The sequence below is a fragment of the Pleurodeles waltl genome, chromosome 8 (assembly GCF_031143425.1).
Source record: "Pleurodeles waltl isolate 20211129_DDA chromosome 8, aPleWal1.hap1.20221129, whole genome shotgun sequence".
NCBI lineage: Eukaryota > Metazoa > Chordata > Amphibia > Caudata > Salamandridae > Pleurodeles > Pleurodeles waltl.
This window is the reverse complement of record NC_090447.1, coordinates 1,388,789,876-1,388,815,299: the sequence shown is the minus strand read 5'-3', so window position 1 is coordinate 1,388,815,299 and position 25,424 is coordinate 1,388,789,876. Positions and strand designations below refer to the sequence as shown.

Sequence of the window (25,424 nt, the reverse complement as noted above, 5' to 3'; positions counted from 1 at the left end):
TAATGGTATGTGTTCACTTGAGCACACTGGAAAGAAACTATTAAAACCTAAACTTTTTCTTAAGGCCCAGTCATCAAAATGGAAGTGGGGGATACAGCGTTGGTGACTTTTTCAAACCAAGCTGAAAGAAATTACAGCATCGTACCCCATGGGGTAGCCTACAGCAAGTCCTCTGAAGGGGCAGAGTATGGTGATGGTGAGTAGACCTGTGGCCTCCAATTGAGACGTGTTTTGCACGCCTTGTGTAACTATATAACATGCCCAGGCGGAAGAAGGGAACTGTGGATTTTGCCAAAACCTACATTTAGGATTTGGAACCTTACATATGTTGACAACACACATGTTGTGGAAGATGTTTCCATTCTGTAAATCCTTCTACTTGATCCTTCCCATTAGGAGGATTTTGAAAGGTACAATAGGAAAAGTCTGAAAAATCACACAAGCCATCATGCTTGTGAGTTTGTCACATTACTTGGTGTAATAGCTTCATCCCTCTCATGAATAGGAGCATAAGTTAAAAAAAAAAAAAAAAAATTGCTTGTGTGTTGTCAAAGGACAGGCATGCTTTAGTTATATCTTTGCAAATCCGCCTGAGGCTGTCACTCTTTCGTATTAATGTACCTAGACTTATCAGGTATATATTATGTTAATGGCCCAACTCAGGTTAAATAAACTGGAACAAACTTGAGGATGATTATAGATTATAATGTCCTTTAGAGTCTGATTTAGTGAGTGTATTTCTTCATATTGTACTTATTTTTTAGTGTCCATGAATCCATATGATATTGACTAGCTCAAACAAAGTATATGTAATTTCCTTGTATTGAGCCTCCTGCATTTTTATTTTTTTTGAGTTCAGTTAATAATCTGAAGGTAAAAATTAATTAACAAACTAGTGCTGCTGAAATTAATAGTTCACTATTAATTTTTATTAATTGAGTGCTGGGACGCATATGCGAAGCAGCCGAGTGCTTTACAAATGTCATTGACTTGCAATAGTCTGTTGAGGGATACTGTTTGATAGATGAGTAATGATACTGGCATTATCCCACGGATCGTGAAATAGGCTACCACAGAAACTTGAGCCCCCCTCCCTGCAAAATGCATGGAGGGGCCCCCCTCCCGGGCCCACCACCTTACTACTTTTTCTGAGGGGGACCCTGGAGCCCAGGGCTGCGCGCAATAACAGGGGCTTCTGTTATGCCACTAGGATACCACCCTTTTTGCGCATAAAATGAGTGTAAGAATCCTACGCTTGAGGCACATTCCTTGAGGACCAAATCTGGAGGGCTAATTTTATATGGAGTATATTTTGTCTCTGTTGCCAGACACTCGCTGTGCACAGTAGGCTTCCCAGAAGAACAAATCCCCAGGGTTGAAACTTGTCCACAACTTCCCAGTCAAGCAACATATTCCATAAAGCGCATGGCTAGTAAACCCCCGGGCATATTAATTAATCAAAAATGGAACTTGTGATGATTGCCCTTGCAACGCATAGAATATGACCCACATGTTTCATTGACAGGGCACATAAAGATCTTCATTTCCAGTCCCTGGTGCTTTGTTAAATAGACTAGGTGCCTAAAAATTTAGAACTGCAATTGTTTGATTCAATTTCATATCCAGAATCACCAAACTGTGTTTTAACACTACACCACATTAAGCATTTTAAATGGGTGGTGGATATCTCTCACAAAGCGCATTGAACATCATGCTGTTACGTTTTACTGACCCTGAATTCATATAGTGTTGATTAAACTCAAAGGATTTGTTATTCACTTATTGAGCATCCTGCATTTTCATTTATTTTTTAAATTGGTGAACTTTCTGCAGTTAGGAATTTATAAAACAAGACACATCCATAATTAATAAACTAGAACTACTGAAAAATGAATTGTTTGCATACAACAGAGCCTTGAGGTATCTAATTTTGTTAGTGGCCTAACCTCATGGGTCTTTAAATAGGCGTAGCACCTCTTGCTTGTGTATTGTTTAAAAGGATCACATGCGGTTGAGTCTGTTCAGCAGGTTACTGCCACAGTAAAGGTATAATGTAAAGAGCAAAGAATTAGGAGTGAGCTGCAAAAAGATGGATTTGCTTGCACTGGCTGTATCATGTTTTTGTTGTTTATGAAGGACTTCAAAAGACTGGCTCACAAGTTGAACATGGAGCAACCTTCCAATACACATGGACTGTACCGGAAAATGCAGGTCCAACAAACAGTGATCCACCTTGCCTTACCTACTTGTACTACTCTGCAGTGGATGGAGTTATGGACACAAACTCTGGTCTTGTTGGTCCATTACTTGTCTGTAAGAAGAACACATTAAATGATGATGGAACACAGGTGAGACCAATTACCATTTGTATATTTTCTTATTCATGAAATGGAACTGTGCATATCTACCTTTCAAACCTATTTCTGCCTTAAGAGTCTGTGTCCTAATTGCTTATAGTTTAAAAAAAATGCCATGCAGTGATTGGACAGTGCAGTTTTCTTCATGGGTGCTGGGCCACTTGTCACTAGGGCTGTTAACTCTTGTGTTCCATAACTGATGTAAAAAAAAAAATCTGTGGTAAACTGATACAAATTTTAGGAAGATTAATCAGCAAATTTTAGGAAGATTAATCAGTGTTGTTTAGTTTCTCATACATATTGCTGTTGCATTCTGAACTAATATCAAATCAGTAAGTTTTTCCCGTCTATAGCTGGGAGCAAATAATCTGAGTCAAGACTAGTAGCTTTGATTTTTGGTTTGTGGCAGGGTTTTCTTAAGCTGCACATACAGGAAAAGTGTAGCATGGGGAGCTACAAAATTGCAAAATTAACTTACGTACCAAAACCTTTCACTAATGTCATTTAGTGTGATTTAGAAAGCGTATTTCTTCATATTTCACTTATTTTTTAGCGTCCCTGATTTCATATGATATTGACTAACTCAAAGTATTTGTAATTTCCTTGTACTCAAAACGTATACTGCACTGACAACAACAGAGCACGCATTCCTCATGGACGGTAGCTATGAGATTAGTGCAGGAGTCTCTAACCTTTTCTGTAAAAGAAGCTACTTGTGCTCCCTGAAAATCACCCCGAGCTACTAATATTAGTGATGTAATAGAGACCACCGATCCAAGATTGTCAGCAGTGATCCCATCAATGCATTAGGCAGATAATCCAGCAATAAAGTGTAAAAACATTATAAATTTGGAAATGCCTCTACATGGGCAATACATAACAATCAAGGCTGCATTTACCCTGGCACCACGGTAATAATTTGAGTAATACATCTCCCCAACTCAAATAAAAGCTTTAAATAATTTTTTTTTTTTTTTTCATTTTACGCCTAACATCCACTTATCAGTTATGAAAACACATTTTTATCTTCAGTACATGCTTTTAATATTGTTGTATTTATAACAATTCAATCAAGGAAAAGCTTCTATATTAGTAAACTGTGTTGCACACAGGAGAGCTACCCACAGGAATGCTAGAGATCTACTGGTAGCTCACGAATTGCTGGTTGGAGACTCCTGGATAAGAGAATCTGCTGCTGTACTATGAGGAATCATTGGGTGTGTGCTTACGATGCTGCTGTACTGTGAAAAATCAATGGCCCAGTGCCTACAATGACACTATACTGTGAGAAAGCATTAGATCACTGTTTGTGATGCTGTTAGACTGCGAAATCGTTGGGTCTGTGCTTAATGTGTATAAAAAAGGCAATCATTTACTGGGGTAAGTGACCCATTTTGGTTTTCATTCTGAAAACTATTCAAAGTTGGCCGCAATGTTTTGGATGCTGCTGCAAACACTTTTCTGAGCCAGAAAATTAAGACAGAAAAATGTGCAGCTGAGATGACAGAGAATGGCTTTATAGACCTCTAAAGTTTATGAACACTGGTCTTAATAGCCCTATTCTGCTGGTCAAGCTTGAACAGTGACTATAATGGTTAAATGAAAATATCAAGCTAATATTTGTGAACCACACAATTTTAATAAAACTCTGAAATGGTGCTATGAACAAAATGTAAGAAGAACCAAAAACTTTAATTTCACATTTGAAGGTATATGTGATTGTAGTGGTGTGTGTGTGTAACTGTATGTGATGATGGATGTGTAGTATGTGTTTTAGTATGAGAGACTAGGTTGCACTTAGTGTAAGTCTTATTGAATAGTGTATAATGTTTGGGGTACAGGCGGTGATATCAGGGGACCCGCAGCATTTAAAGGCTTGCTTCAAGTACAAAACTTGCTTCTTACATTGAAGTGAAGTGAGCTGCACAAATCAAGACTGCAGTGCTTGGTAGAGCCCAGCGATGGGGGATCGCTGAAAATCCGTTGTTACACTTTTGACTCGAGATGTGCCGCGGGGGTGCCTGTAATTGGCGGTAAGGCTTTGTGTGGGACCTGGCATGGGCTAGAGCCACCAAATGGTCTGGGGAAGGGAGCTGAGGTAGGATTAAGATGCATTAGAGACCGGCTCTGGAAGTAAAAGTACAGGGAATATTGCAGCACCCCCAAAATAAACATGCTAGAGTCCTGAAGGGAAATGAGCAATAAATATGCCTTTCAATTTTGTTTAAACCTAGTCACATTTGCTGTGCATTCAGAGACAGAAGTCAAATGGCAGGTTATGTCTCCTGATACATTGCTGCTAGTATTTTAAAATGGAGATTAGTTGTTACTTTGCCTTCTCAAACTGCAAAGTGAGAGGATTTAGTAAAGTGAACTATTGGCCTGATTTAGAGTTTGGTGACAGGTTACTCCATCACAAATATGATAAGTATCCAGTCCGCCTTATTACAAGTGTATTATATTGTTTGGCACTTGTGATAAGATGGATAGGATATTAGTCATGTTTGTGATGGAGAACCCTTCCAACAAACTCTAAATCAGGCCAAAAGTGGCATTACTATATGGGGTTAGAAGTGTGAAAGAAAGGCCGTAGGATATCATTTTGATTCTAACACACAACACACTTTAAATACCTGTAAATGAACTGTACAGATTTTTCTGAATGTATCCGCAATTAGGAAAGCACAAATGAAGAATATTTTTTAAAATAGTTAGGTGTGAGTAGAAAAAAGATTTAAAAGGATCAATACAAATCAATAGACTTGGTGATGCACAAATTAAATATTCTTTATACCCGATTTCCACACATATCCTATGTGTGCTATATAGTTTATCAGTTAAACTCTATCTGTGTAAATGTAGTGCTCATTTTAATATTAAATGTGTTTTATGTAATTCACAGTGCACTACCACATCATGCGTTAGTAATACATTTGCAACAGTGTGCTAAAAAAAAGCACCACTACCTACATAGTACACCCTTATCACTCGCCCGGTGAATTCATTTGCTACACTTGATTTTTGTATGATGCTTGGATTTTTCACAATCCTTATGACTTCGTTGATGTAACACTGATTGCTGCACCTCCACTCTGAACATTGTTCCAGCAACCCTGTAAGAAACTTGTGGCCCAACTCGCTGATTTGGCCCACAAGAAGTGGCAGATGGCTAGGTGAGGTGCACCCTTAATATCCTACAATGCTATAGGTGACAATTAGTGAAGAACATCTATAGAAAATTACACATATCCCAATTTACACATTGTAAATACCAAATATGCTGGCCCTGCTCAACAATATGAATCTCTGAGAATTTTAATTGTACTTATATAGCACTTACTACCCCTGACGAGGCATTGAAGTGCTTTTTGCATGGTAGCACACTACGCCCAAACCCAAAAAGGATTAGTGGTAAATTAGTGTAGGGAAATAGGAGTTCATTTGAGTGGTATCTGTTAGTTGTATTGGAAAGGGCAGGGAGGGATAGAAGAGGGAAGAGTCTAGAAAGCGTTATTTAGGAGATCATAGTGGTAAGATGTTTGGGATGAGTAAAAGGAGAGATGGAGAAGGGTAGAGTCTCTAGAAATGGATTAGGGAGATCATACTAGTAAAATGAGGTTTGGGATGAGTCAAGGGAGGGATACGTGAGGGAGGAATTTAGAAAGGGTTATTTGGGAGGTCATAGTAGTAAAATTAGGTTTGGGGTGATCAAAGGAGGGATAGAGGACGGACAGGTCTAGAGAGGGTTATTTTGGAGATTATAGTTGTAGAATAAGGTTTGGGGTGAGTCAGAGTGAGGAGGCAGAAGCTATATTGAGAGAGGTATACGGTGAGACATAGAGTAGTGCATTGGATAGAGTCAACGTTTTTTTTTCTTTCTTCTACAGTAGGAGTAAAGTAGCAAATATATAGATAAATAAGTACATACTCACGTACGGCATCCCCAATCTTTCTTGTATTTGTTTTATCCAGCTCTGCCAACACACTGAACTCAAAAGTCAGTGATGCTACCTGAAAGAACAAATTGTTCACATACTCTCCTGCATTTGCTAAGGTAGAATCCTGGCCTCCAGTAGTGATTCAGTGGAGTCCACAAACGTCTTAACATTCCATTGTTGTAAGGTCTTCCACAGAGGTCCCATAGTTCTGTGTTTAATGGTGCTCAGTCACTGCATGCCTCGATTCTGTGCATCTAAGAAGTTAGCCCTTTACTGAACAATCTATTTGGGGATAATCTATTTGGGGATAGCATAGTGTTGGGGTCTCCTGTAACCATACATAGCATCTAAGCAGTGCAGGGACTCTGGCTTACTTGATAGATATTCATAGGAGTCCACTGCATTCAGACCAGTGTTTCAACAGCAAACTTCAAGTGGTATCACACCTATAAGACTGTATTTACTGTAATACAGAATGGCGAACAAAAACTCCCCAAACTCCATTGGTAATTGATGCTTTTGCTCTGAGCATCCTTGGACAAGGAATCTAATGTCCCTTTTAGATTCTCCCTCTGTTCAGACAATAACTGTGTGTGATTTGCAATTTCCTGCCACCAAGACCAACATTCAGCTATCCTAGAACTACATGAGGATATTACATCACTGCACCAAGATGTTTCTAATCCCTTTTGAACTTTGACCGCCACTTAAAAAGCATCAAAACTAAAGTGAATATATTTTAATCAACTTCGATGGAGCGCAATCGCAACCAGGTCAAGATGCATGAAAGGGTCATGGGAGGAACCTCACTGGGCTTTACAAGAAGAATAAATTACGATGGAGAAAATTGCTCATGTTGCAACAACATACTGATCAGTGGAATTGCCATGTCCATAATCTGACGCAAACCTATCAGATCATGTTTCAGGAACTGTTCTAGTCCATACTCACCATGTAGGAAGGCACTGAAATATTAATTGGATCTAGACCCATAGGGCTTATTTGGTGTTCCAACAACAGAGAAACCTTCCCTCAGATGTCATGACTGACCTTCATTTTTACAGGATAAGAGGATATAGCTACAGTGGCAAGACGCCTGGATAACATCCACTGTCAAGGGAACACTATCTTGCAGGATGTCTCTTCCTACATGTTGAGTAGAAAACAAAAATTCGAAAAATTACCACATTTCTACTCTTGGCAAATGTCCCCTGCAGGTGGGGGTTTCCCTTTCACCTTTTATACACATTTAGGCAAACTGCACACTGTCATTACTAAACAAGAAGCTCAACAAGTACTGAGATTACTGGGTGATGAGAACACACGGCCAGCCACCTGCAGACCTGGCCAAGGTCATTAGCAGAGACCACAAACAAATACAGGGAGTGCAGAATTATTAGGCAAGTTGTATTTTTGAGGATTAATTTTATTATTGAACAACAACCATGTTCTCAATGAACCCAAAAAACTCATTAATATCAAAACTGAATATTTTTGGAAGTAGTTTTTAGTTTGTTTTTAGTTTTAGCTATGTTAGGGGGATATCTGTGTGTGCAGGTGACTATCACTGTGCATAATTATTAGGCAACTTAACAAAAAAATATATATACCCATTTCAATTATTTTTCATTACCAGTGAAACCAATATAACATCTCAACATTCACAAATATATTTCTGACATTCAAAAACAAAACAAAAACAAATCAGTGACCAATATAGCCACCTTTCTTTGCAAGGACACTCAAAAGCCTGCCATCCATGGATTCTGTCAGTGTTTTGATCTGTTCACCATCAACATTGCGTGCAGCAGCAACCACAGCCTCCCAGACACTGTTCAGAGAGGTGTACTGTTTTCCCTCCTTGTAAATCTCACATTTGATGATGGACCACAGGTTCTCAATGGGGTTCAGATCAGGTGAACAAGGAGGCCATGTCATTAGATTTCCTTCTTTTATACCCTTTCTTGCCAGCCACGCTGTGGAGTACTTGGACGCGTGTGATGGAGCATTGTCCTGCATGAAAATCATGTTTTTCTTGAAGGATGCAGACTTCTTCCTGTACCACTGCTTGAAGAAGGTGTCTTCCAGGAACTGGCAGTAGGACTGGGAGTTGAGCTTGACTCCATCCTCAACCCGAAAAGGCCCCACAAGCTCATCTTTGATGATACCAGCCCAAACCAGTACTCCACCTCCACCTTGCTGGCGTCTGAGTCGGACTGGAGCTCTCTGCCCTTTACCAATCCAGCCACGGGCCCATCCATCTGGCCCATCAAGACTCACTCTCATTTCATCAGTCCATAAAACCTTATAAAAATCAGTCTTGAGATATTTCTTGGCCCAGTCTTGACGTTTCAGCTTGTGTGTCTTGTTCAGTGGTGGTCGTCTTTCAGCCTTTCTTACCTTGGCCATGTCTCTGAGTATTGCACACCTTGTGCTTTTGGGCACTCCAGTGATGTTGCAGCTCTGAAATATGGCCAAACTGGTGGCAAGTGGCATCGTGGCAGCTGCACGCTTGACTTTTCTCAGTTCATGGGCAGTTATTTTGCGCCTTGGTTTTTCCACACGCTTCTTGCGACCCTGTTGACTATTTTGAATGAAACGCTTGATTGTTCGATGATCACGCTTCAGAAGCTTTGCAATTTTAAGAGTGCCTCATCCCTCTGCAAGATATCTCACTATTTTTGACTTTTCTGAGCCTGTCAAGTCCTTCTTTTGACCCATTTTGCCAAAGGAAAGGAAGTTGCCTAATAATTATGCACACCTGATATAGGGTGTTGATGTCATTAGACCACACCCCTTCTCATTACAGAGATGCACATCACCTAATATGCTTAATTGGTAGTAGGCTTTCGAGCCTATACAGCTTGGAGTAAGACAACATGCATAAAGAGGATGATGTGGTCAAAATACTCATTTGCCTAATAATTCTGCACTCCCTGTAAAGCTAAAACAAATGCATGTCATCTTCACTGGATTCAGGACAAGGAGCATCGGGGGCGACCTCAAAAGAGGACTGACCATAGTAACATATGGGTGTACCCCCCGTGTAGATGCTATCTTGTTATGTTATTTTGGTGTTGGTAAATTGACTCTGGCACATTGTTATGACGGGCCATTTTTCTAACACTTGTCTTCATTTGTAGCACCATTATTCGTGTTCTGAACTAACTATGGATCTGGGGTACAGTAGTTATGAGTATTACTACATACACTTAAATAATTTGCTGTTTGCGTTTTGACCATTTTATGAGAAACTGCCCTTTACTCAGCACACTGGAACTGGAGTTCCACCCCTGAGTAGTCTGGGGTTTGTCTCTGGCCTCTTTTATTCCCTTTTCTAACACATCTATTATTTTTCTTTTCTATCCCAAGGTTAGTATTACTTTAGGAATGTTTCTCTTTTTACATGATCACCCCCAATTTTTGCCTGATGATGAGTTTGTTTCAAACCAGGCCCCAGTGCATGTGTTCTGATCCCTAAACATGTTGAAATTGGCTTTACTCCTAATCAGCATATTTAACTTATCTGTATGTCTCTAGTATATTGTACAAAGTATACCCAGGGCCTATACATTAAATGTTAGTAGTAGACTGCAGCACCTATTGTGCCACCACTTGAGTGATGTTGTAAACATGACTGAATGCCTACTACAGTAGCCTGGCTGTTCAGATTTTAAAATGCAAATTCAACCTGTCAAAATAACCTATTTTGATGGGCCTTAAACACTTCCTTTAAAGTTGACCTTAAGTGCCCATAAGGCAGGGTGCCTGGTACTTCAAAGTAGAATATTTGATTGTTTAAAGTTAAACGTGTTCTTGGAGTCAAACAGTACTCTATTCTCAATATAGCAAGGTTAGCTGTTCCATTGGAAAGCATTGGGAGATTATAACATTATTTAATTTTATTATCTCTGCTTAGGAAACAGTTACAAATTGAATTCTAGGACTTTTTAAAATATTTATTAAACGGCCAGTTCGGTAGTAAAGTCGGATTTGTATTAAACATTTTGTAAAGGGTTCTTTTGAAAAGTCCCCTTTTACCGGACTAAAGCCTCTAGAAAAACATTTTGCATGAGCTTCCAACTGTCACCCAGGACCTGAATAGAACATTGAGGTCTGAGCTTGTTTCTAGAGCCGAGACAGCCTTTGGGTGTGGGTCCTTAGGTGTGGGGAGGTGTTCTGTACCTCTGACGAGATGTTCATCTGGGCTTTGCCCAGGCACTTAAATATCATCGAAAGGCCTACCCTGACTCAGGCAGATATAGCTAACACCTGGGCCTGACCCCTTCTTTGCCCTCTAGACAGCCAGGGAGCATTCCTAGTGGGAGAGAAACTGCCCCCAGAACTGGTTTTGAGTGACCACAGAGGAGGGGTTGCTCATTTCTCTGGACTCACTTCTGGCGTGTCCACAGGAGCTCTGCACAGAGGAAGAACGTTTCTGCCATGCTGGATTTGTGCAGAGAGGGTCACTGTGAAATTGTTTGCAGCAAGGCACACAGAAACTGCTGCAAAAGTGGACAGGGTTACCCAGGGATCAATAGAACATTACTTTCAAGAAAATACTGAGGGCAAGGTATCGTGGAACATGTGGAATAATGCCAAGGCAGTAACATGAGGTGCCCTTATTTTCCACTTTTCTCCATTTTTATTGACCCATTGGGTCAAAAAAGGCAGAACTGCAACAGAAGAATGGGGAGCTTAAGTCCAAAAATTAACACACACTCACGATATACATTTGGAAAACTCTGAGCAAGACGCCAGGAGTCACTCTACCCACAGGCAGTGCCAGGCATAAATTTGGCACTCCTGGGCACCCTTTTCAGAGAACTACTGAACCTGTGGAAGACAGAAACACCCTGGACCTGCTGTTAAGACCTGTGAGGAGACCTGAAATGCTGGGCGTACTTATGGAGACCTCAGAGAGGAGCCAGGAGTCACCCCAAAAACATGCTAGTGCCAGTCATAAATGTGGCACCCCTGGGTGCCTTCTTCAGAAAACTACTGGACCTGTGGATGACAGAAATGGAACTACACCTACTGTTGAGTCCTGTGAGGAGACCTGAAATCCTGGGCTGGCTCCCACTTTTACCCAGGACAAAGAAGTAGACTCAGGGTCGGTTGGCTGACCTCCTGTAGGGACACAACAAGCTGCTAGAAGCCCTTTTCCTGAAGAGCCTAGCTGACCAGTTCCAACTGGACTTGCCCTGGACCATGCTAATAGGTTCTGCTGGAGTGAATCTTGAACCCCAAGTGCTATTCCTGAGGTCTTGGGACCATTGGTTAGGTCAAATTGTACTCTTCCTAAACATCCTGAAAAAGCTAGGGCTATAAGCGTTTTGGCTCCAAAGACCTCTGTTGGACCAGGATAAACCTGCCGAGCCGGTCCGATTAAAGTGTATGCTGCTGGGCCAAAGATTCGGTTGCCTCCGCTCAGAGCTTTTCCGCAGCAGCAAATCAATTTCAGCTGGATCCCCCGGAGAACGTGCCCAGCCTTAGGAAGCCCTTGGCTACAGCTTGCACCCTGGCCTCGCCTTTGAAATCTGAGCTCCAGAATAGTGACTAAGTCTAAATGTAGAAATCTTCATTGCGCAAAGGCGCCAAAAGTATCTGGTTGGCAAAGAACCTTCCTTGGGCGTGAATTTTGAATTTGTCACACTCTGAGCTTTTCTGCCAAGAATAAAGAGCATCACCAGGACTTTGTCGGACGGCGATCCAGTGTTGTGGAGTCATTCTTGGCCACAGCCTGCTGCCTTGCCGCTCTGAGGATTTTTGACTTCCATTTCAGCGACTACATTGGAAGGTAGAACGTCTGATTGGAATGTGCCTGGGTGCTGTATCCGACCTGCAATCCATCACAGATGGCTTTAATTTGCACCTAGGTACCAGCCAAGCGCAAGCTGATGCCCAAGGTTGGCACCTAATTCTTTTCCATGCTATTTTAATTTAAAACGTTAAAAATGTATATTTCTAGTTCCCCAGTTCCTTGTTTTGGTGTCATTTTTTCATTAAATTATTCTCTATTTATATTCTTTAGAGTGGGATTTCTTTTGGGTTGTGTTTCCACTTGTTAATCTGCTGTGGTGCTTTTAGATTCTTTGCACATTTTCTTAAATTAAGCATGTCTGTTCGATGCCATAGCTATAAGGACTTGAGCTCCAAATCCAGGAAACACCCAGTGGTAGGCCTGTTAAGTATTCAGGGCCTGAATTCCCTACTCAAGCAAAATTGGAGCGCTCTTGAAGTAGTTAGATGCCCAGGAAATAAGAATAACTTTCCTTCAAGAACCCCATCTTCTGCAATGAGGGACATATAGTTTACCTCCACCCTTATAGCCTGTCCAATTCCATTCCTCAGCCAACGCCAAAACAAAAAGGGGTTTTGATTCAATGCAAAGGGGGATTATTTTATGGCAACTAATGTAATACAGGTGGGTAATGGGCAATCCCTTATTGCTACGTGCACATCGGCACATATACAGATCACACAGATTAACGCAAATGCATCAAACAAACACAAAGAGGCTTTCTTCTCTGAGTTGTTCCTCTGTCTATTGCTCTCTGCTCAGGGGTTCTTGCAATGGTGAGAGATTTGGAAATTACACTATTTGTTGAACAGGAACATACCCTCCTGATTCAGGAATGAGACATATGTGAATGGGTGCTAGACGGAACTTCGTACAGGGAATATGGGTGCATTTGAACAACTAAATCCATTACATGAGCTTCCCTTGAACTAGCCTGGGGAAGCATGTTCAAATGGCAGCAGAAGCAGGAGATGCACCGAGAGAGACTAAAGCAGTTTTTGCCCTATCTTCAGGGGAGTCTTCTTCTCCGGCTGCGCTCCCTAAGTTATCCAGAGCCTGCCCTTAAGCTAGGGCTGTTGCTGGTGGGTTGGGATGTGGCCCCCAGGGACATCTGCACACTGGAGGAACTCTGGATGGACTTGGAGCTGGCAGCCTCAGAATGCTTCCCTGTTGTCCTGTAGGGGTAGCTATAGCTGGAAAGGGGAGCGTTCTTTTTGGATGTCCAGCTTCCAGTTTTTTTCCTTCCGGTAGTAATTATATCTATTCCCTATTTTGTACCTAGGAGACCTCAAGAACAACAGGTTTTCCAGACATTTGTGAAGAAACAGTAAACACAAGCTTCAATCTTTCTTTTTCGTTTCCAGAGAGGGATCAACAAAGAATTTTACCTGCTGTTTACTATTTTTGATGAGAATTTGAGCTGGTTACTTGAGAAAAATATTCAGTTGTTCATTGAAGATCCACTAAACATCAACAGAGAAGATGAACATTTCCAGGAATCAAACAAAATGCATGGTAAGTTATGTTTTGAAAGCCTCTGCAGCCTTTTTTTTCAAACGGATTTTATTGAGTTTTATCAAAGTGTTCCGGTCTCTTTGGCTGGGAAAATACATAAACCATAACGTAATAATAAAGGTGTAAACATGAACATAAAATTGGCACGTGGAGCAGCCCTCCTCCTCGCCCTTCGCCTCCCACCCCCTCCCCCACTTCCCCTTCAGTATCCAAGACTGAGCCCTGGAAGGCCCTACATCGATAGATTCATAATTGCTTATTACTGCGCTGTCAGGTGGCTCAGTAGTTTCTGACTTCTTCCTCCACCTAGGAGTCGAAGGTACAAACAGGTGCCAAGATGATGTCCCACCCCTTGCCAAATTCTATTGTGCTGCTGGGAACAGCCCCTCGCCTGGTACATCACAATCTCAAGCCGCCATGCAGTGATGCAAGCCATCTCCATGCTGTCAAAGAGGGTGCGCGATCTGATTTCCACCCCATTGCTATGTCCCGCTTTGCTATAGTTAGGCCCAGGCTCCAGCCTCTGCAGAGATATTTATAGATCGTACTTTTCCCATAGAGCTCTGGTAACATTTCCAAGAAAAAACACTTGGCTTTCAGGAAATAAACCTTAAGTCAAATTTCCATTAAATGTGTTTGTGATCCATGTTTTTACTTATACATTGAATTGTCCCAGTCAAACTTCTCAACATGCACCTAGAAATCATTGTGTAGTGTTCAGGGTTCCCTACTTGCATATACATTTTGGTAAATATTCTGAAGCAATCTGTGGATTTTTTTTTTCTTTTTTATGAGACAATATTTGCAATGCTCTACTGTGTTGCAGGAAAGCGTGTCCTTGTCGAACACGTTGACTCCTTATGCTGATCACTTCGTATGATGCAAGCGCGCTCTGATTTTCTCTGTGCAAGGGTTGTGCACGTTACAGAAGCGACCAAAGATAATTTTTGAAAGGCCAAGTATTTGCTTGTTAGAGTGGGCATACTTTCTTCACTTGCTGAAATAAGATTTATTTATACATTTAATTTAAATCAATATATGAAATCAAATTTTGCATGATGTTTATATGCAAGTGCCATATACTTACATACATATGCAAATCCTAAAATTCTTATCGGAAGAATGAGCACTGGCAATCTTTTCTCAGTGTACTTTATGTGTAGGTTCACACTTTCCTTCTTAAGGTGGATGTTGAAAAGTGGGACCTTAAGTTCCTGTGGCAGCCAGTGTCACCCCTGGTATTATAATCACGTGGTGTGATAAAGTTTTTATTCGGAACATTTCTAATCCCTTTTCTGCTTTAGGAGTAGTGTCGCACCGACCACATACGTGGACCATGATGTATGTGTTATCCTCCTTTTTAATTTATTTGATACCATCTTTTGGAATCAGTGTTTTACCAGATATTTCAGTGAAGCATGTAAAGCACTGTGGCATCCCAGAGGTGGGAGGGTGCGGTAACATGCGCTACATGAAAAAACATGTGTAAGACGTCTGTGGAGGACTGCTGCCACAGGTAACAGTTGACATTCTGTCAGGGAGACCAGATCCTCGGGCCTGTGCATGTTCCCAACATGTCCACCACTAGACAGCTCCAAAGCTCCGATAGATATATCACAGAGCCTGAGAGAGTCCAAGTGGGGGGAAAGGGGATTAGGTAGTGAACAGCTGGGAAGGAGACCTGTAGGAAGCAAGAGGTTAAATAACACAATGTCAAGATTGAACCATAGTCTATTGAAAGCCAATGTGATTATGAGTTCTTATGCTGTAATCATGGATAACCTAAGAAATGACTATAACTAGACCTCAAGAAATCCAGGTACCTGGAAAAAGCAAGAATGGGTTAATACAATGTTTCATATGAGCTTTTCAGGAAATATCACATACTGTCTAGAATACAAGAACCTTCATCAATAATGTTTCAGAATAAACATTGCATTTTTACATGAGGACAAAGGCTATCTGAACATTCCCTGGAAACAACAGGAACTATATTAGGAACTTAATATGCACAAAGAATGTCGCACTTTGAATTAAGCGTTTCAAAGAAATCCAAAAGCTCCGGATAAATGTGTGCACCTCAACAAACACGGTACACCAAAGTTTTCAATGTCATGAAATGATCGCGCACACTGCCGATTTAAAAGCCAAGCGTTTTATGCCAGGGTTGAATCGCGCACTCTGCCGATTCGAACAAGAAAATGCAAATGCCATGAAATGATTGTGCACACTGTTGCCGATCTTAATGCCAAGGTTTACATGTTAGAAATGAATTGCGCACTCTGCTGATTCGAACAAGAATATTCGAATGCCATGAAATCACACTCACGCACACAGAGAGTTTCACAACTAGGCCCAAAACTCGAATGTCTTTGAGAACGAGGGTCGGGGGCCCAGCCCGACCTCCGCCTTACCGCCCTACTCAAGGATCACCAATATAATGAGGGCAGGCATTGAATATCAAGGTAGGCCTCCGGAACAGGAGCTCAGGAAGTTGCTGCTGCTCTGCACCGGGACCTCTGAATAGTGAGCACGTGGAGCTGGGCTGGCTCCCTTATATAGAGTCAAGCCCAGCCGACAAACCACACCCAGCCATGCTGCAGGTAAAGCTTCTAGAAGGCCCTAGAAAGGGACCACACCCTAACACACTCAGTAAGCCTGCAGCAATACCTTGCAAATTAACAGTTATTGCAAACATCGTTAATAGTGCTTTTCAAGGTTAAACTCTGCAATGCAAAAGGTTAACATACTGCATATACAGGGAGTGCAGAATTATTAGGCAAATGAGTATTTGGACCACATCATCCTCTTTATGCATGTTGTCTTACTCCAAGCTGTATAGGCTCGAAAGCCTACTACCAATTAAGCATATTAGGTGATGTGCATCTCTGTAATGAGAAGGGGTGTGGTCTAATGACATCAACACCCTATATCAGGTGTGCATAATTATTAGGCAACTTCCTTTCCTTTGGCAAAATGGGTCAAAAGAAGGACTTGACAGGCTCAGAAAAGTCAAAAATAGTGAGATATCTTGCAGAGGGATGCAGCACTCTTAAAATTGCAAAGCTTCTGAAGCGTGATCATCGAACAATCAAGCGTTTCATTCAAAATAGTCAACAGGGTCGCAAGAAGCGTGTGGAAAAACCAAGGCGCAAAATAACTGCCCATGAACTGAGAAAAGTCAAGCGTGCAGCTGCCACGATGCCACTTGCCACCAGTTTGGCCATATTTCAGAGCTGCAACATCACTGGAGTGCCCAAAAGCACAAGGTGTGCAATACTCAGAGACATAATCAAGGTAAGAAAGGCTGAAAGACGACCACCACTTAACAAGACACACAAGCTGAAACGTCAAGACTGGGCCAAGAAATATCTCAAGACTGATTTTTCTAAGGTTTTATGGACTGATGAAATGAGAGTGAGTCTTGATGGGCCAGATGGATGGGCCCGTGGCTGGAATGGTAAAGGGCAGAGAGCTCCAGTCCGACTCAGACGCCAGCAAGGTGGAGGTGGAGTACTGGTTTGGGCTGGTATCATCAAAGATCAGCTTGTGGGGCCTTTTCGGGTTGAGGATGGAGTCAAGCTCAACTCCCAGTCCTACTGCCAGTTCCTGGAAGACACCTTCTTCAAGCAGTGGTACAGGAAGAAGTCTGCATCCTTCAAGAAAAACATGATTTTCATGCAGGACAATGCTCCATCACACGCGTCCAAGTACTCCACAGTGTGGCTGGCAAGAAAGGGTATAAAAGAAGGAAATCTAATGACATGGCCTCCTTGTTCACCTGATCTGAACCCCTTTGAGAACCTGTGGTCCATCATCAAATGTGAGATTTACAAGGAGGGAAAACAGTACACCTCTCTGAACAGTGTCTGGGAGGCTGTGGTTGCTGCTGCACGCAATGTTGATGGTGAACAGATCAAAACACTGACAGAATCCATGGATGGCAGGCTTTTGAGTGTCCTTGCAAAGAAAGGTGGCTATATTGGTCACTGATTTGTTTTTGTTTTGTTTTTGAATGTCAGAAATGTATATTTGTGAATGTTGAGATGTTATATTGGTTTCACTGGTAATAATAAATAATTTAAATGGGTATATATTTGTTTTTTGTTAAGTTGCCTAATAATTATGCACAGTAAGAGTCACCTGCACACACAGATATCCCCCTAACATAGCTAAAAATAAAAACAAACTAAAAACTACTTCCAAAAATATTCAGCTTTGATATTAATGAGTTTTTTGGGTTCATTTAGAACATGGTTGTTGTTCAATAATAAAATTAATCCTCAAAAATACAACTTGCCTAATAATTCTGCACTCCCTGTAAACACAATCCATGAATTATGCTCTTGCATAAAGACTGGGTTTTTGCATTTTTGTCGCCCGTAGAGCACGCACTGTCCTGATGTTGACACATTCTCCCTGTGTTTACCTTTATCAAACATTCAGCTATGCAAGGGGTGATTCTTTTGATGTCACCTGTATTACTTCATATTGAGTATAATTTTGTTAGTGAAATATTGAGTATATAATATTGATCATCATGTGTTATGTACTAAGAAACCTTGTACGTACTTAGAAAATCCTTGCCTACGTGATTGGGTCAGTCCCAAGGTGGTGCAGATGTAAGATTGTTGTTGATTCAGGTACCAAGGCCCCCAGAAAATAAACTGCCTAATTAATTCTGCGCTACGGAGGATCTCAGAAAATTTAGAATGCTAATGAAGGATGGATGGTTGCATAGGGTTAGACTTCTGATTGATTTTTACTTGCATGTTTAACTTCCGCTTTGTATTGTTTTAATTGTTGTCCACAAGAGGACAGTCCAAAAACCCCCAAATAATCTATAACACTATTATTTATATATATATATATATATATATATATAACGTGGAAGTGCTTTCAAAGGAGAGTATTGTACAGACCTTTTGGAATCAAATAAATATACAGTATATATATGGTGTGTGTGTGTGTGTGTGTGTAATATATATATATATATATATATATATATATATATATATCTCCTTTGAACATAACCAAAATAATGAATATTTGTAGATGCAGATGATATGAGATACTGGAGAGCTCAAGATAGCAAAGAGTATATACATTTTATTTCAGTGTATAAGAGCTAACGAAAAGACCAGCAAGGCATACATATATAAAATTTTTTTATATATTTACACTATCATTTATACAAATTTGAAAACAATGTTTTTTTTTTTGTTTGTTTTTTTTTTTACTTAGCCCGCTATCTAGACAAACATTTGCTATTCAGACTTCACAGTACAGTTGAATGGATGGTGGTCATGTGCTACATTTGAAATAACAAGGATTATTTTTGATGTTTCCACCTCATACAGTCAGTTCTGAGACAATCCCTAGGGATTGCATCCGGCATTAGCAGATAAAAAACAGAAGAGTGCTGAATTCACCGTCCGTATTGGTACGGCAGCATGAGCAGGACTGATTGGAGTGCGCTTTCTTTAGAATTTGTCTACTGCTTCACAGGTTGTTTGACGGGATACTAATGCATTGTGAATGCCAGCATGTCCTTGAGATGGTCTTGCAATGGGTCGACTCCTTATTCCTGTATGTATGCACACTCTGCCTGAGCCAAGGGTGCATTTTTTAAGAAATATGCCCAATCGGAGATCACAATAAGACTATGGCATGGACTATATGACCTTTTTGAATTTCGCACTTGATGCTCCCTCTTTGGGCAGTTCACACTTCGGCCAAGAAGCGCTAAGTGATATATTTTCCTAGTGGATACAGTTTGGAGGATCCTAGACGTAGGAGTGGGATAACTAGTTACATGCAAAGGCTTCTTTACTATATTATTAAGTTTAACCACACAGAACATTGATGATCTTTTGGTGCTCATTACACTGTCCTCATTTGTGGACACCAAGTTTTATATAATTTTGTTAAAATCACTTAGGGGCACTTTTGTAAATTGACTTCAAAGTTGCCCCATCAGAATAAATGTTACATTTAGCAAGAACTTAAAGAACTGTAAGCTGATAAACTATGTCATCCTGTGGCGCCCCTTAATGACATTTGTGTCCAACAGTTCTCCCTGTTCATTTTGTCTACTTTTATTCCAATTCCAACTTAATTTCTCCAGTATTATTCTGTGATGTTTGACATCCCTTGCATTTGTTTTCATTTGTGCAGCTGAATTGAGATTAATATTTGAAAAGATTAACGTATTTTAAGGTCATCTTCAGGTGGTCCTAAAGCCAGCAATATGAACCAAACAATCGTCTTGGCCATGAGCCAACACCAGACTACTTTTGTCACCCCCACCCCTCCTACCGCACTGTACATGTAGCTAGGTTGGAATTGGTCCAGTTGACTTTTTTAGGGTAAAAATGTTCAGGTATCTTGTTATATTCACTTTTTAAATTATTATTATTATTACAGTGGAACAATATCACATATGTAGTTATGGTTGGGTTGAGAGTTACACCAGCAGTGCCAGTTTTTTGAGCCCCTAGAGGAATTCACACAAAATATGGCATCCCTTTCACATGTCTAATCTTCGCCCATTACAGTGGAATTTCCCTGAGGGTTTGCATGCAAAAACCCTCTATCAGTTTTTGCTCTCATCTAAAGCCCAAACCTCTTAACTTATTCACTCTACTAGAAATTTGTGTACTGGTATTGTTAGTGTTGTAAATACACCTTTTGGTACTAGCTTTGTAGAGTCGAGCCTGTGAGTGCATGCGCTAGCGCATGTGTCTCTTTTGCGAGACTTTGTTGTGTGCAGTAAAGAGCTTGGAGCCCGCCTGTCGCTCACCATTTGTTGGCCTGTGTGACACTCTTCTTTTCAGCTTCGTAATTCGTCACTGCAGGCCTGGCACCATTTCTGTTCCTCTCTGTGGAGCAGGGACCAAGCACTGATTGAGTCAAGTTAATCAGTGCCTGTCCACTGCTCCCGACATGATCAAGGTACTGGTTGGTTCATTTTAACTTCAAATGCCCTGCAAACAGAAGGCTTGTGACTGGCAAACGTGCCCAGCAGGACAAACTATATTGCAAAGTTTTATTTTTATAGCTAACTTTCTTTTATTTTACCAAGTTGTCTTTTCTCACATTGTACTCATGTTTTCTTTTGTTTTTGCTCATGAGCGCTCTTCTCAAAAGATGACTATTATCTTGTTTGAAATATTGCAAAGCGCCATTGTTTCTTTATTTTGTGTAATTTCTGAAATTATGCACTAACACATAATCATGCAGCACACCTCAATTCACCCCAGTCCAATACTCCCCACTACAATCCACCCACTTTACCCCACACCAATTCATCCCACTCTACCCTAATCTAATCTGCCCCACTCCAATTCGCACCACTCTAATCCAAAACAAAAAGTCTTCACCACTCTAAAAACAATCTGCCCTAGTCCAATCCAAAACAATCTACTTCATTCCAATCTGCCCCACTCGAATCTGAAACAATCTGCACCACTCCAATCCTAAACAATCTGCACCACTCCAATCTGCCCCAATCTCTAACAATCTGCCCCATTGCAATTTGATGCACTCCAGTCAAACAACCTGCCCCACTCCAATCTGCCCCAATGTAATCCAAAACAATCTGCCCCACTCCAGTCCACCTCTCTCTAACCTGCCCTGCTTTAATCCAGAACATTCTGCCCCACTCCAGTCGGCCCCACTCCTATCTGCCCCACTCCAATCCAAAACAATCTGCCCCACTCCAATCCACCCCACTCCAGTCCAAAACATTCTGCTCCTTCCCAATCTGCCTCACTCCAATTCAAAATGATCTACCCCACTCCAATCTGCCCTACTTCAATCTAAAACAATTTGCCCCACTCCAATCCTTTTCAATCTGCCTCACTTTAATCCTAAAATAACTTAACCCCACTTCAACCAGCCCCACTCCAATCCCAGAAAACCTACTCCAATCCACCTCACTTCACACCAATCAATTCACCTCACCCCAATCCAGTCCTCCCCAGTCCATCACAGAACTCCACTTAATCCACCCAACTCCAATCCACACCACCCCACTCCAGTCCACACCACCCAATCCCCCACTCTAATCTAATCCACCCACTCCAGTGCAATTCAACCCAGTCCAGTACACCCCACTTCAGTTTTGTCCACCCCATTTCAACCCAATCCGCTCCAATCCAACCCACCTCTCTCCACTCCAGTTCACCCCACTCCAATCAAATCCACCTCTCTCCAATCCACCCACACCACCCCATCATCTCACTCCAATTCAGTGCACTTTAATGCACCCCACCCCACTCCTGTCCAATCCAGCCTACATTAATCCACCCTACTCCAGTCCAATCCACCCCACTCCAAAAGACCTTAAACTACCCCACTTCAGTCCAGTCCACCCCACACCACTCCAATCTAATCCACCCACTCCTATGCAATTCAACCACTCCAATCCATCCTGCTCCAGTCCTGTCTGCCACAATCAACTCTACTCCAATCCACCCCTATCCACTCCAGTTCAACCCAACCCAATCCACCCCACCCCAGTCTAATTCTCCCTACCAGTCCAATCCACTCCTATCCAATCCACTGCAATCCACCACACTCAGTCCACTACACCCCACCCACCCTAATCCACCTCACCCTTATCCACCCCACTCAATCCAATCCATCTCATTCTGTCCAATCCACCTGTCTCCAGTCCACACCACCCAGTCTGATACACCTACACCCCATTTCAATCCACCCCACCCCATTACATCCACCCCAATCTAATCCACCTCATTTTAGTGTAGTACAGCCCACTCCAATCCAATCTACTCCCTCCAGCCCAGCCCACCCCATCCCATTTCAGTCCACTCTACCCCACTCCACTCCAATCCACCCCACTGTATCCCAATCCACCCTGATCGCATCCCAGTTCAGTCTACACCACCCAATCCAGCCAACCCGCCCCACTCCAGTCCAGCCAACCTGCCCCACTCCAATCCAACCGACTCTAGTCCTGTCCACCCCACTCTAGTCTTGTCCACCCTACTCCAATCCACCCAACCCCATCCCTATCACTCCAATTAAAACCACCCACCCCAACCCAGTCTAATCCACCCCACTCTACGACACTCTCTACCGCTCTCTGCCATTGAATTCTACTCCCCTCGACAACACTCTAATCATCCTACTCTACATTCCAACAGATCCACAACTGCAACACTCTTTTCCCCACTCCACTCTGACACTCCACACAACTAACTTTGAGCTATACTGAACAGATGCCACACTGGTGTACAACATGGCAAAACACATTGCCAAAGCCAATAGTTTGTGTACAGGCGAGACCTATTGGCTTTGCCAGTGCTTGTTAAGTAAAGCAGGCATCCTAATTAGTTTGCGTCATATGGTGTCTGTAAATTTAGAAAGGAAATTACAGATCCCTGTTGTAGAACAAAAAATCTCAGGTACACTGAGAGACAGGCCCCCTCTACACACACACACCACCCACCCATACTCTACACACATCCCCTAAGAACCCATGTGAAGTGCACGGATACTGCCTGTGGACTAGGTCGGAGAATTGTAACAAATGTTCATTGTTATTGGGCTTATGATCACTAACACTCCATAGGCTGTTGGTTAATTCACATCCCCTTCAAAATATGTATATACAACTAAAGAAATTGACAGAAATATGTTACGTTTAAGCCAATATGCACATCAAAATAAATTGGCCAATTGTGAATAACAACACAACAGGGACCAAAGGTCAACCTTAAGCACAGAGAACCATTTAGTTTTCAGAGCTGTCATAGGTCTTATGCTCCATCAGATTTATAAAATGTCTCTTATCAGAACTATACAGAGCAAAAACAAAGATGATGGAAGGAGTGCTTAAATTAATCACAGCCACTGGCAAGTGTTCGGGCCTCAATCCAGACCATTGTTTTTCACACACTGTTATTCTAGACAAAGACCTGCCCTCTACAAATCAATCTTGGTTCTGCTCCAACAGAACAGTCCAGCTGAAACTGCCAGGCTGATCCTCAAGTAGGCCAAAACTAGTTTTGAGTTGCATATGTTCTGGTTCAGAGAGAACCTGACGTGGCAGTTTGAGCTAGGCCGTTCCAATTAGAGCAAGACCAAGGCGTATTTGCTTATGTCTGGATCTAATCTGAGGTGGCATGGTGGGCAAAACAAATGATGGACTGGGATGCAGCCCTAGTATTACCTGTGGCTGAGATTAATTCAAGCATTACATCCTTCACGTTTTGTATTCTTCACTGTGACTCCCTCAGCGCAACAAGTCTCGCTAGGAATTGGTATCCTGCTTACTGTGAGACTGGGAACCAAGTTGCCCCCAACTGAAGAGGCTCAAATAGGCCAGAACTAGTATTGGGTTGCTTGTGTTCCGGGTCAGAAAGATCCCAGCTTGGCAATTTGGATTGGACTGTGCCTATTGCAGCAGGGTCTAATCTGAGGTGGCATGGTGAGCAAAAAAACGAATGGGCTGGAATGCAGCCCTCCGTAATTACCAATGGCTGAGGTTAACTCAAGCATCATCTATCACCTTTTTGTATTCCATTACTACTTACAGGGCATATAGCCCTATTTTATTGCTTCCTTCTTCCTTCTTTCTTTTTCTTGTTCTTTTTTTTTTCTCTTTCTTTCTCTTCATTTTTTTTCATTCTCTCTTTCCCCTTTACTTTACTCCGATTGGTCTACATCCACACATGAATTGTAATCAGTAGTGCTCCATACGTGGACTGGAATCAATAGAGCTCCTGTTCCCTGTTGTAAGATGACCTTGTCTGTGAAACTCCTGGTTGGTCTGTTTCTTTCTGCAGTCTTCACTCAATACGATGCCCATATGTGACTAATCCAATTTCAGTTTTCCAACATTTAATATTTTATCTCTTAGAACATATGTAATCTTCAAATAATCGCCATTCAGGTATTAATGTGAAGAAACTAGTAACATAATTGACCTCTCCAGTGAATAGTGATCTCGCATGTAAAGATCACACTGTGACTGGGATCCTCCACATATGCAGGGCAGCAAAACAAAGAACTCTGCCTCAGAGATGGGCCTCTCTCAGCTGGGACTACCATCTGAACAGTAGGATTTAAGGTCTCTCCTGAGCCTAGCTCCGCAGATTCCTCACGGCCTCCCAGGAAGAAAGAGGGACTGCTAAGCTGACCCCAGCAGGGAAGACTGAAGATGCAAACTGACTTGGCCCCAGCCCTACCAGCCTGTCCCCAGCTTCTAAATCCCTGCTAAAAGAAAACACATCCTGCAGGACCAGCAACCTCTGAAAAGCCTCCAGAGGACCAAAAACTCCTGTGGACAGCAGGCTCTGTCCAAGAAGAATCTCCATTCAAGGACTCTAGAAACGCCCGGATCCGTGAGTCCTGCCCACTCTGCACCAGACACCCACTGCCTTTTTCCAGGTGGCCCAACTGACTAGAGTTGGTCCCCAGGTGATTGAGTAAGTGCCCACCCTGGGTAGACCCCTCCTGTCCAACACGACCACGCCTGCAGCCTGAATTTGGAGAACCCTCCATGACTTCGACAGAACCGGATGAAGATTCCTGATGCGAAAAGGTACCCCTGCACCCACAGCCCCCTGGCCTTGTGGAATCCAACCTTCGGTGCAGTAACATCCAGCAGGTGGCCCTCCTCCTTGTCTAGTCTTTAGTTTCCTGGAACCGACCCTCTGGACTTCACCTGCAGCATCTTTGTGACCCCCGGGATTCCCCTGTAGGAAAGCATTGGGAGCCTGATGTTGTTTGCACCCTGCACCCGGCCGCCCCTGTGCCGCTGAGGGTGTGTGCTTGGTGCTG

The 25,424-nt window shown here is 42.1% G+C and overlaps 1 protein-coding gene across 1 annotated transcript in view; it reads left to right on the top strand.

The window, feature by feature from the left end:
- Nucleotides 1-25,424, top strand: part of HEPHL1 (hephaestin like 1) — a 420,608-nt gene that overhangs the window by 215,877 nt on the left and 179,307 nt on the right. Inside the window, exons 8-10 of the mRNA XM_069202431.1 lie at nt 65-196; nt 2,137-2,348; nt 13,463-13,613. Of these exons, the coding sequence (XP_069058532.1) occupies nt 65-196; nt 2,137-2,348; nt 13,463-13,613 (495 nt within the window). The remainder of the gene's footprint in view (nt 1-64; nt 197-2,136; nt 2,349-13,462; nt 13,614-25,424) is intronic.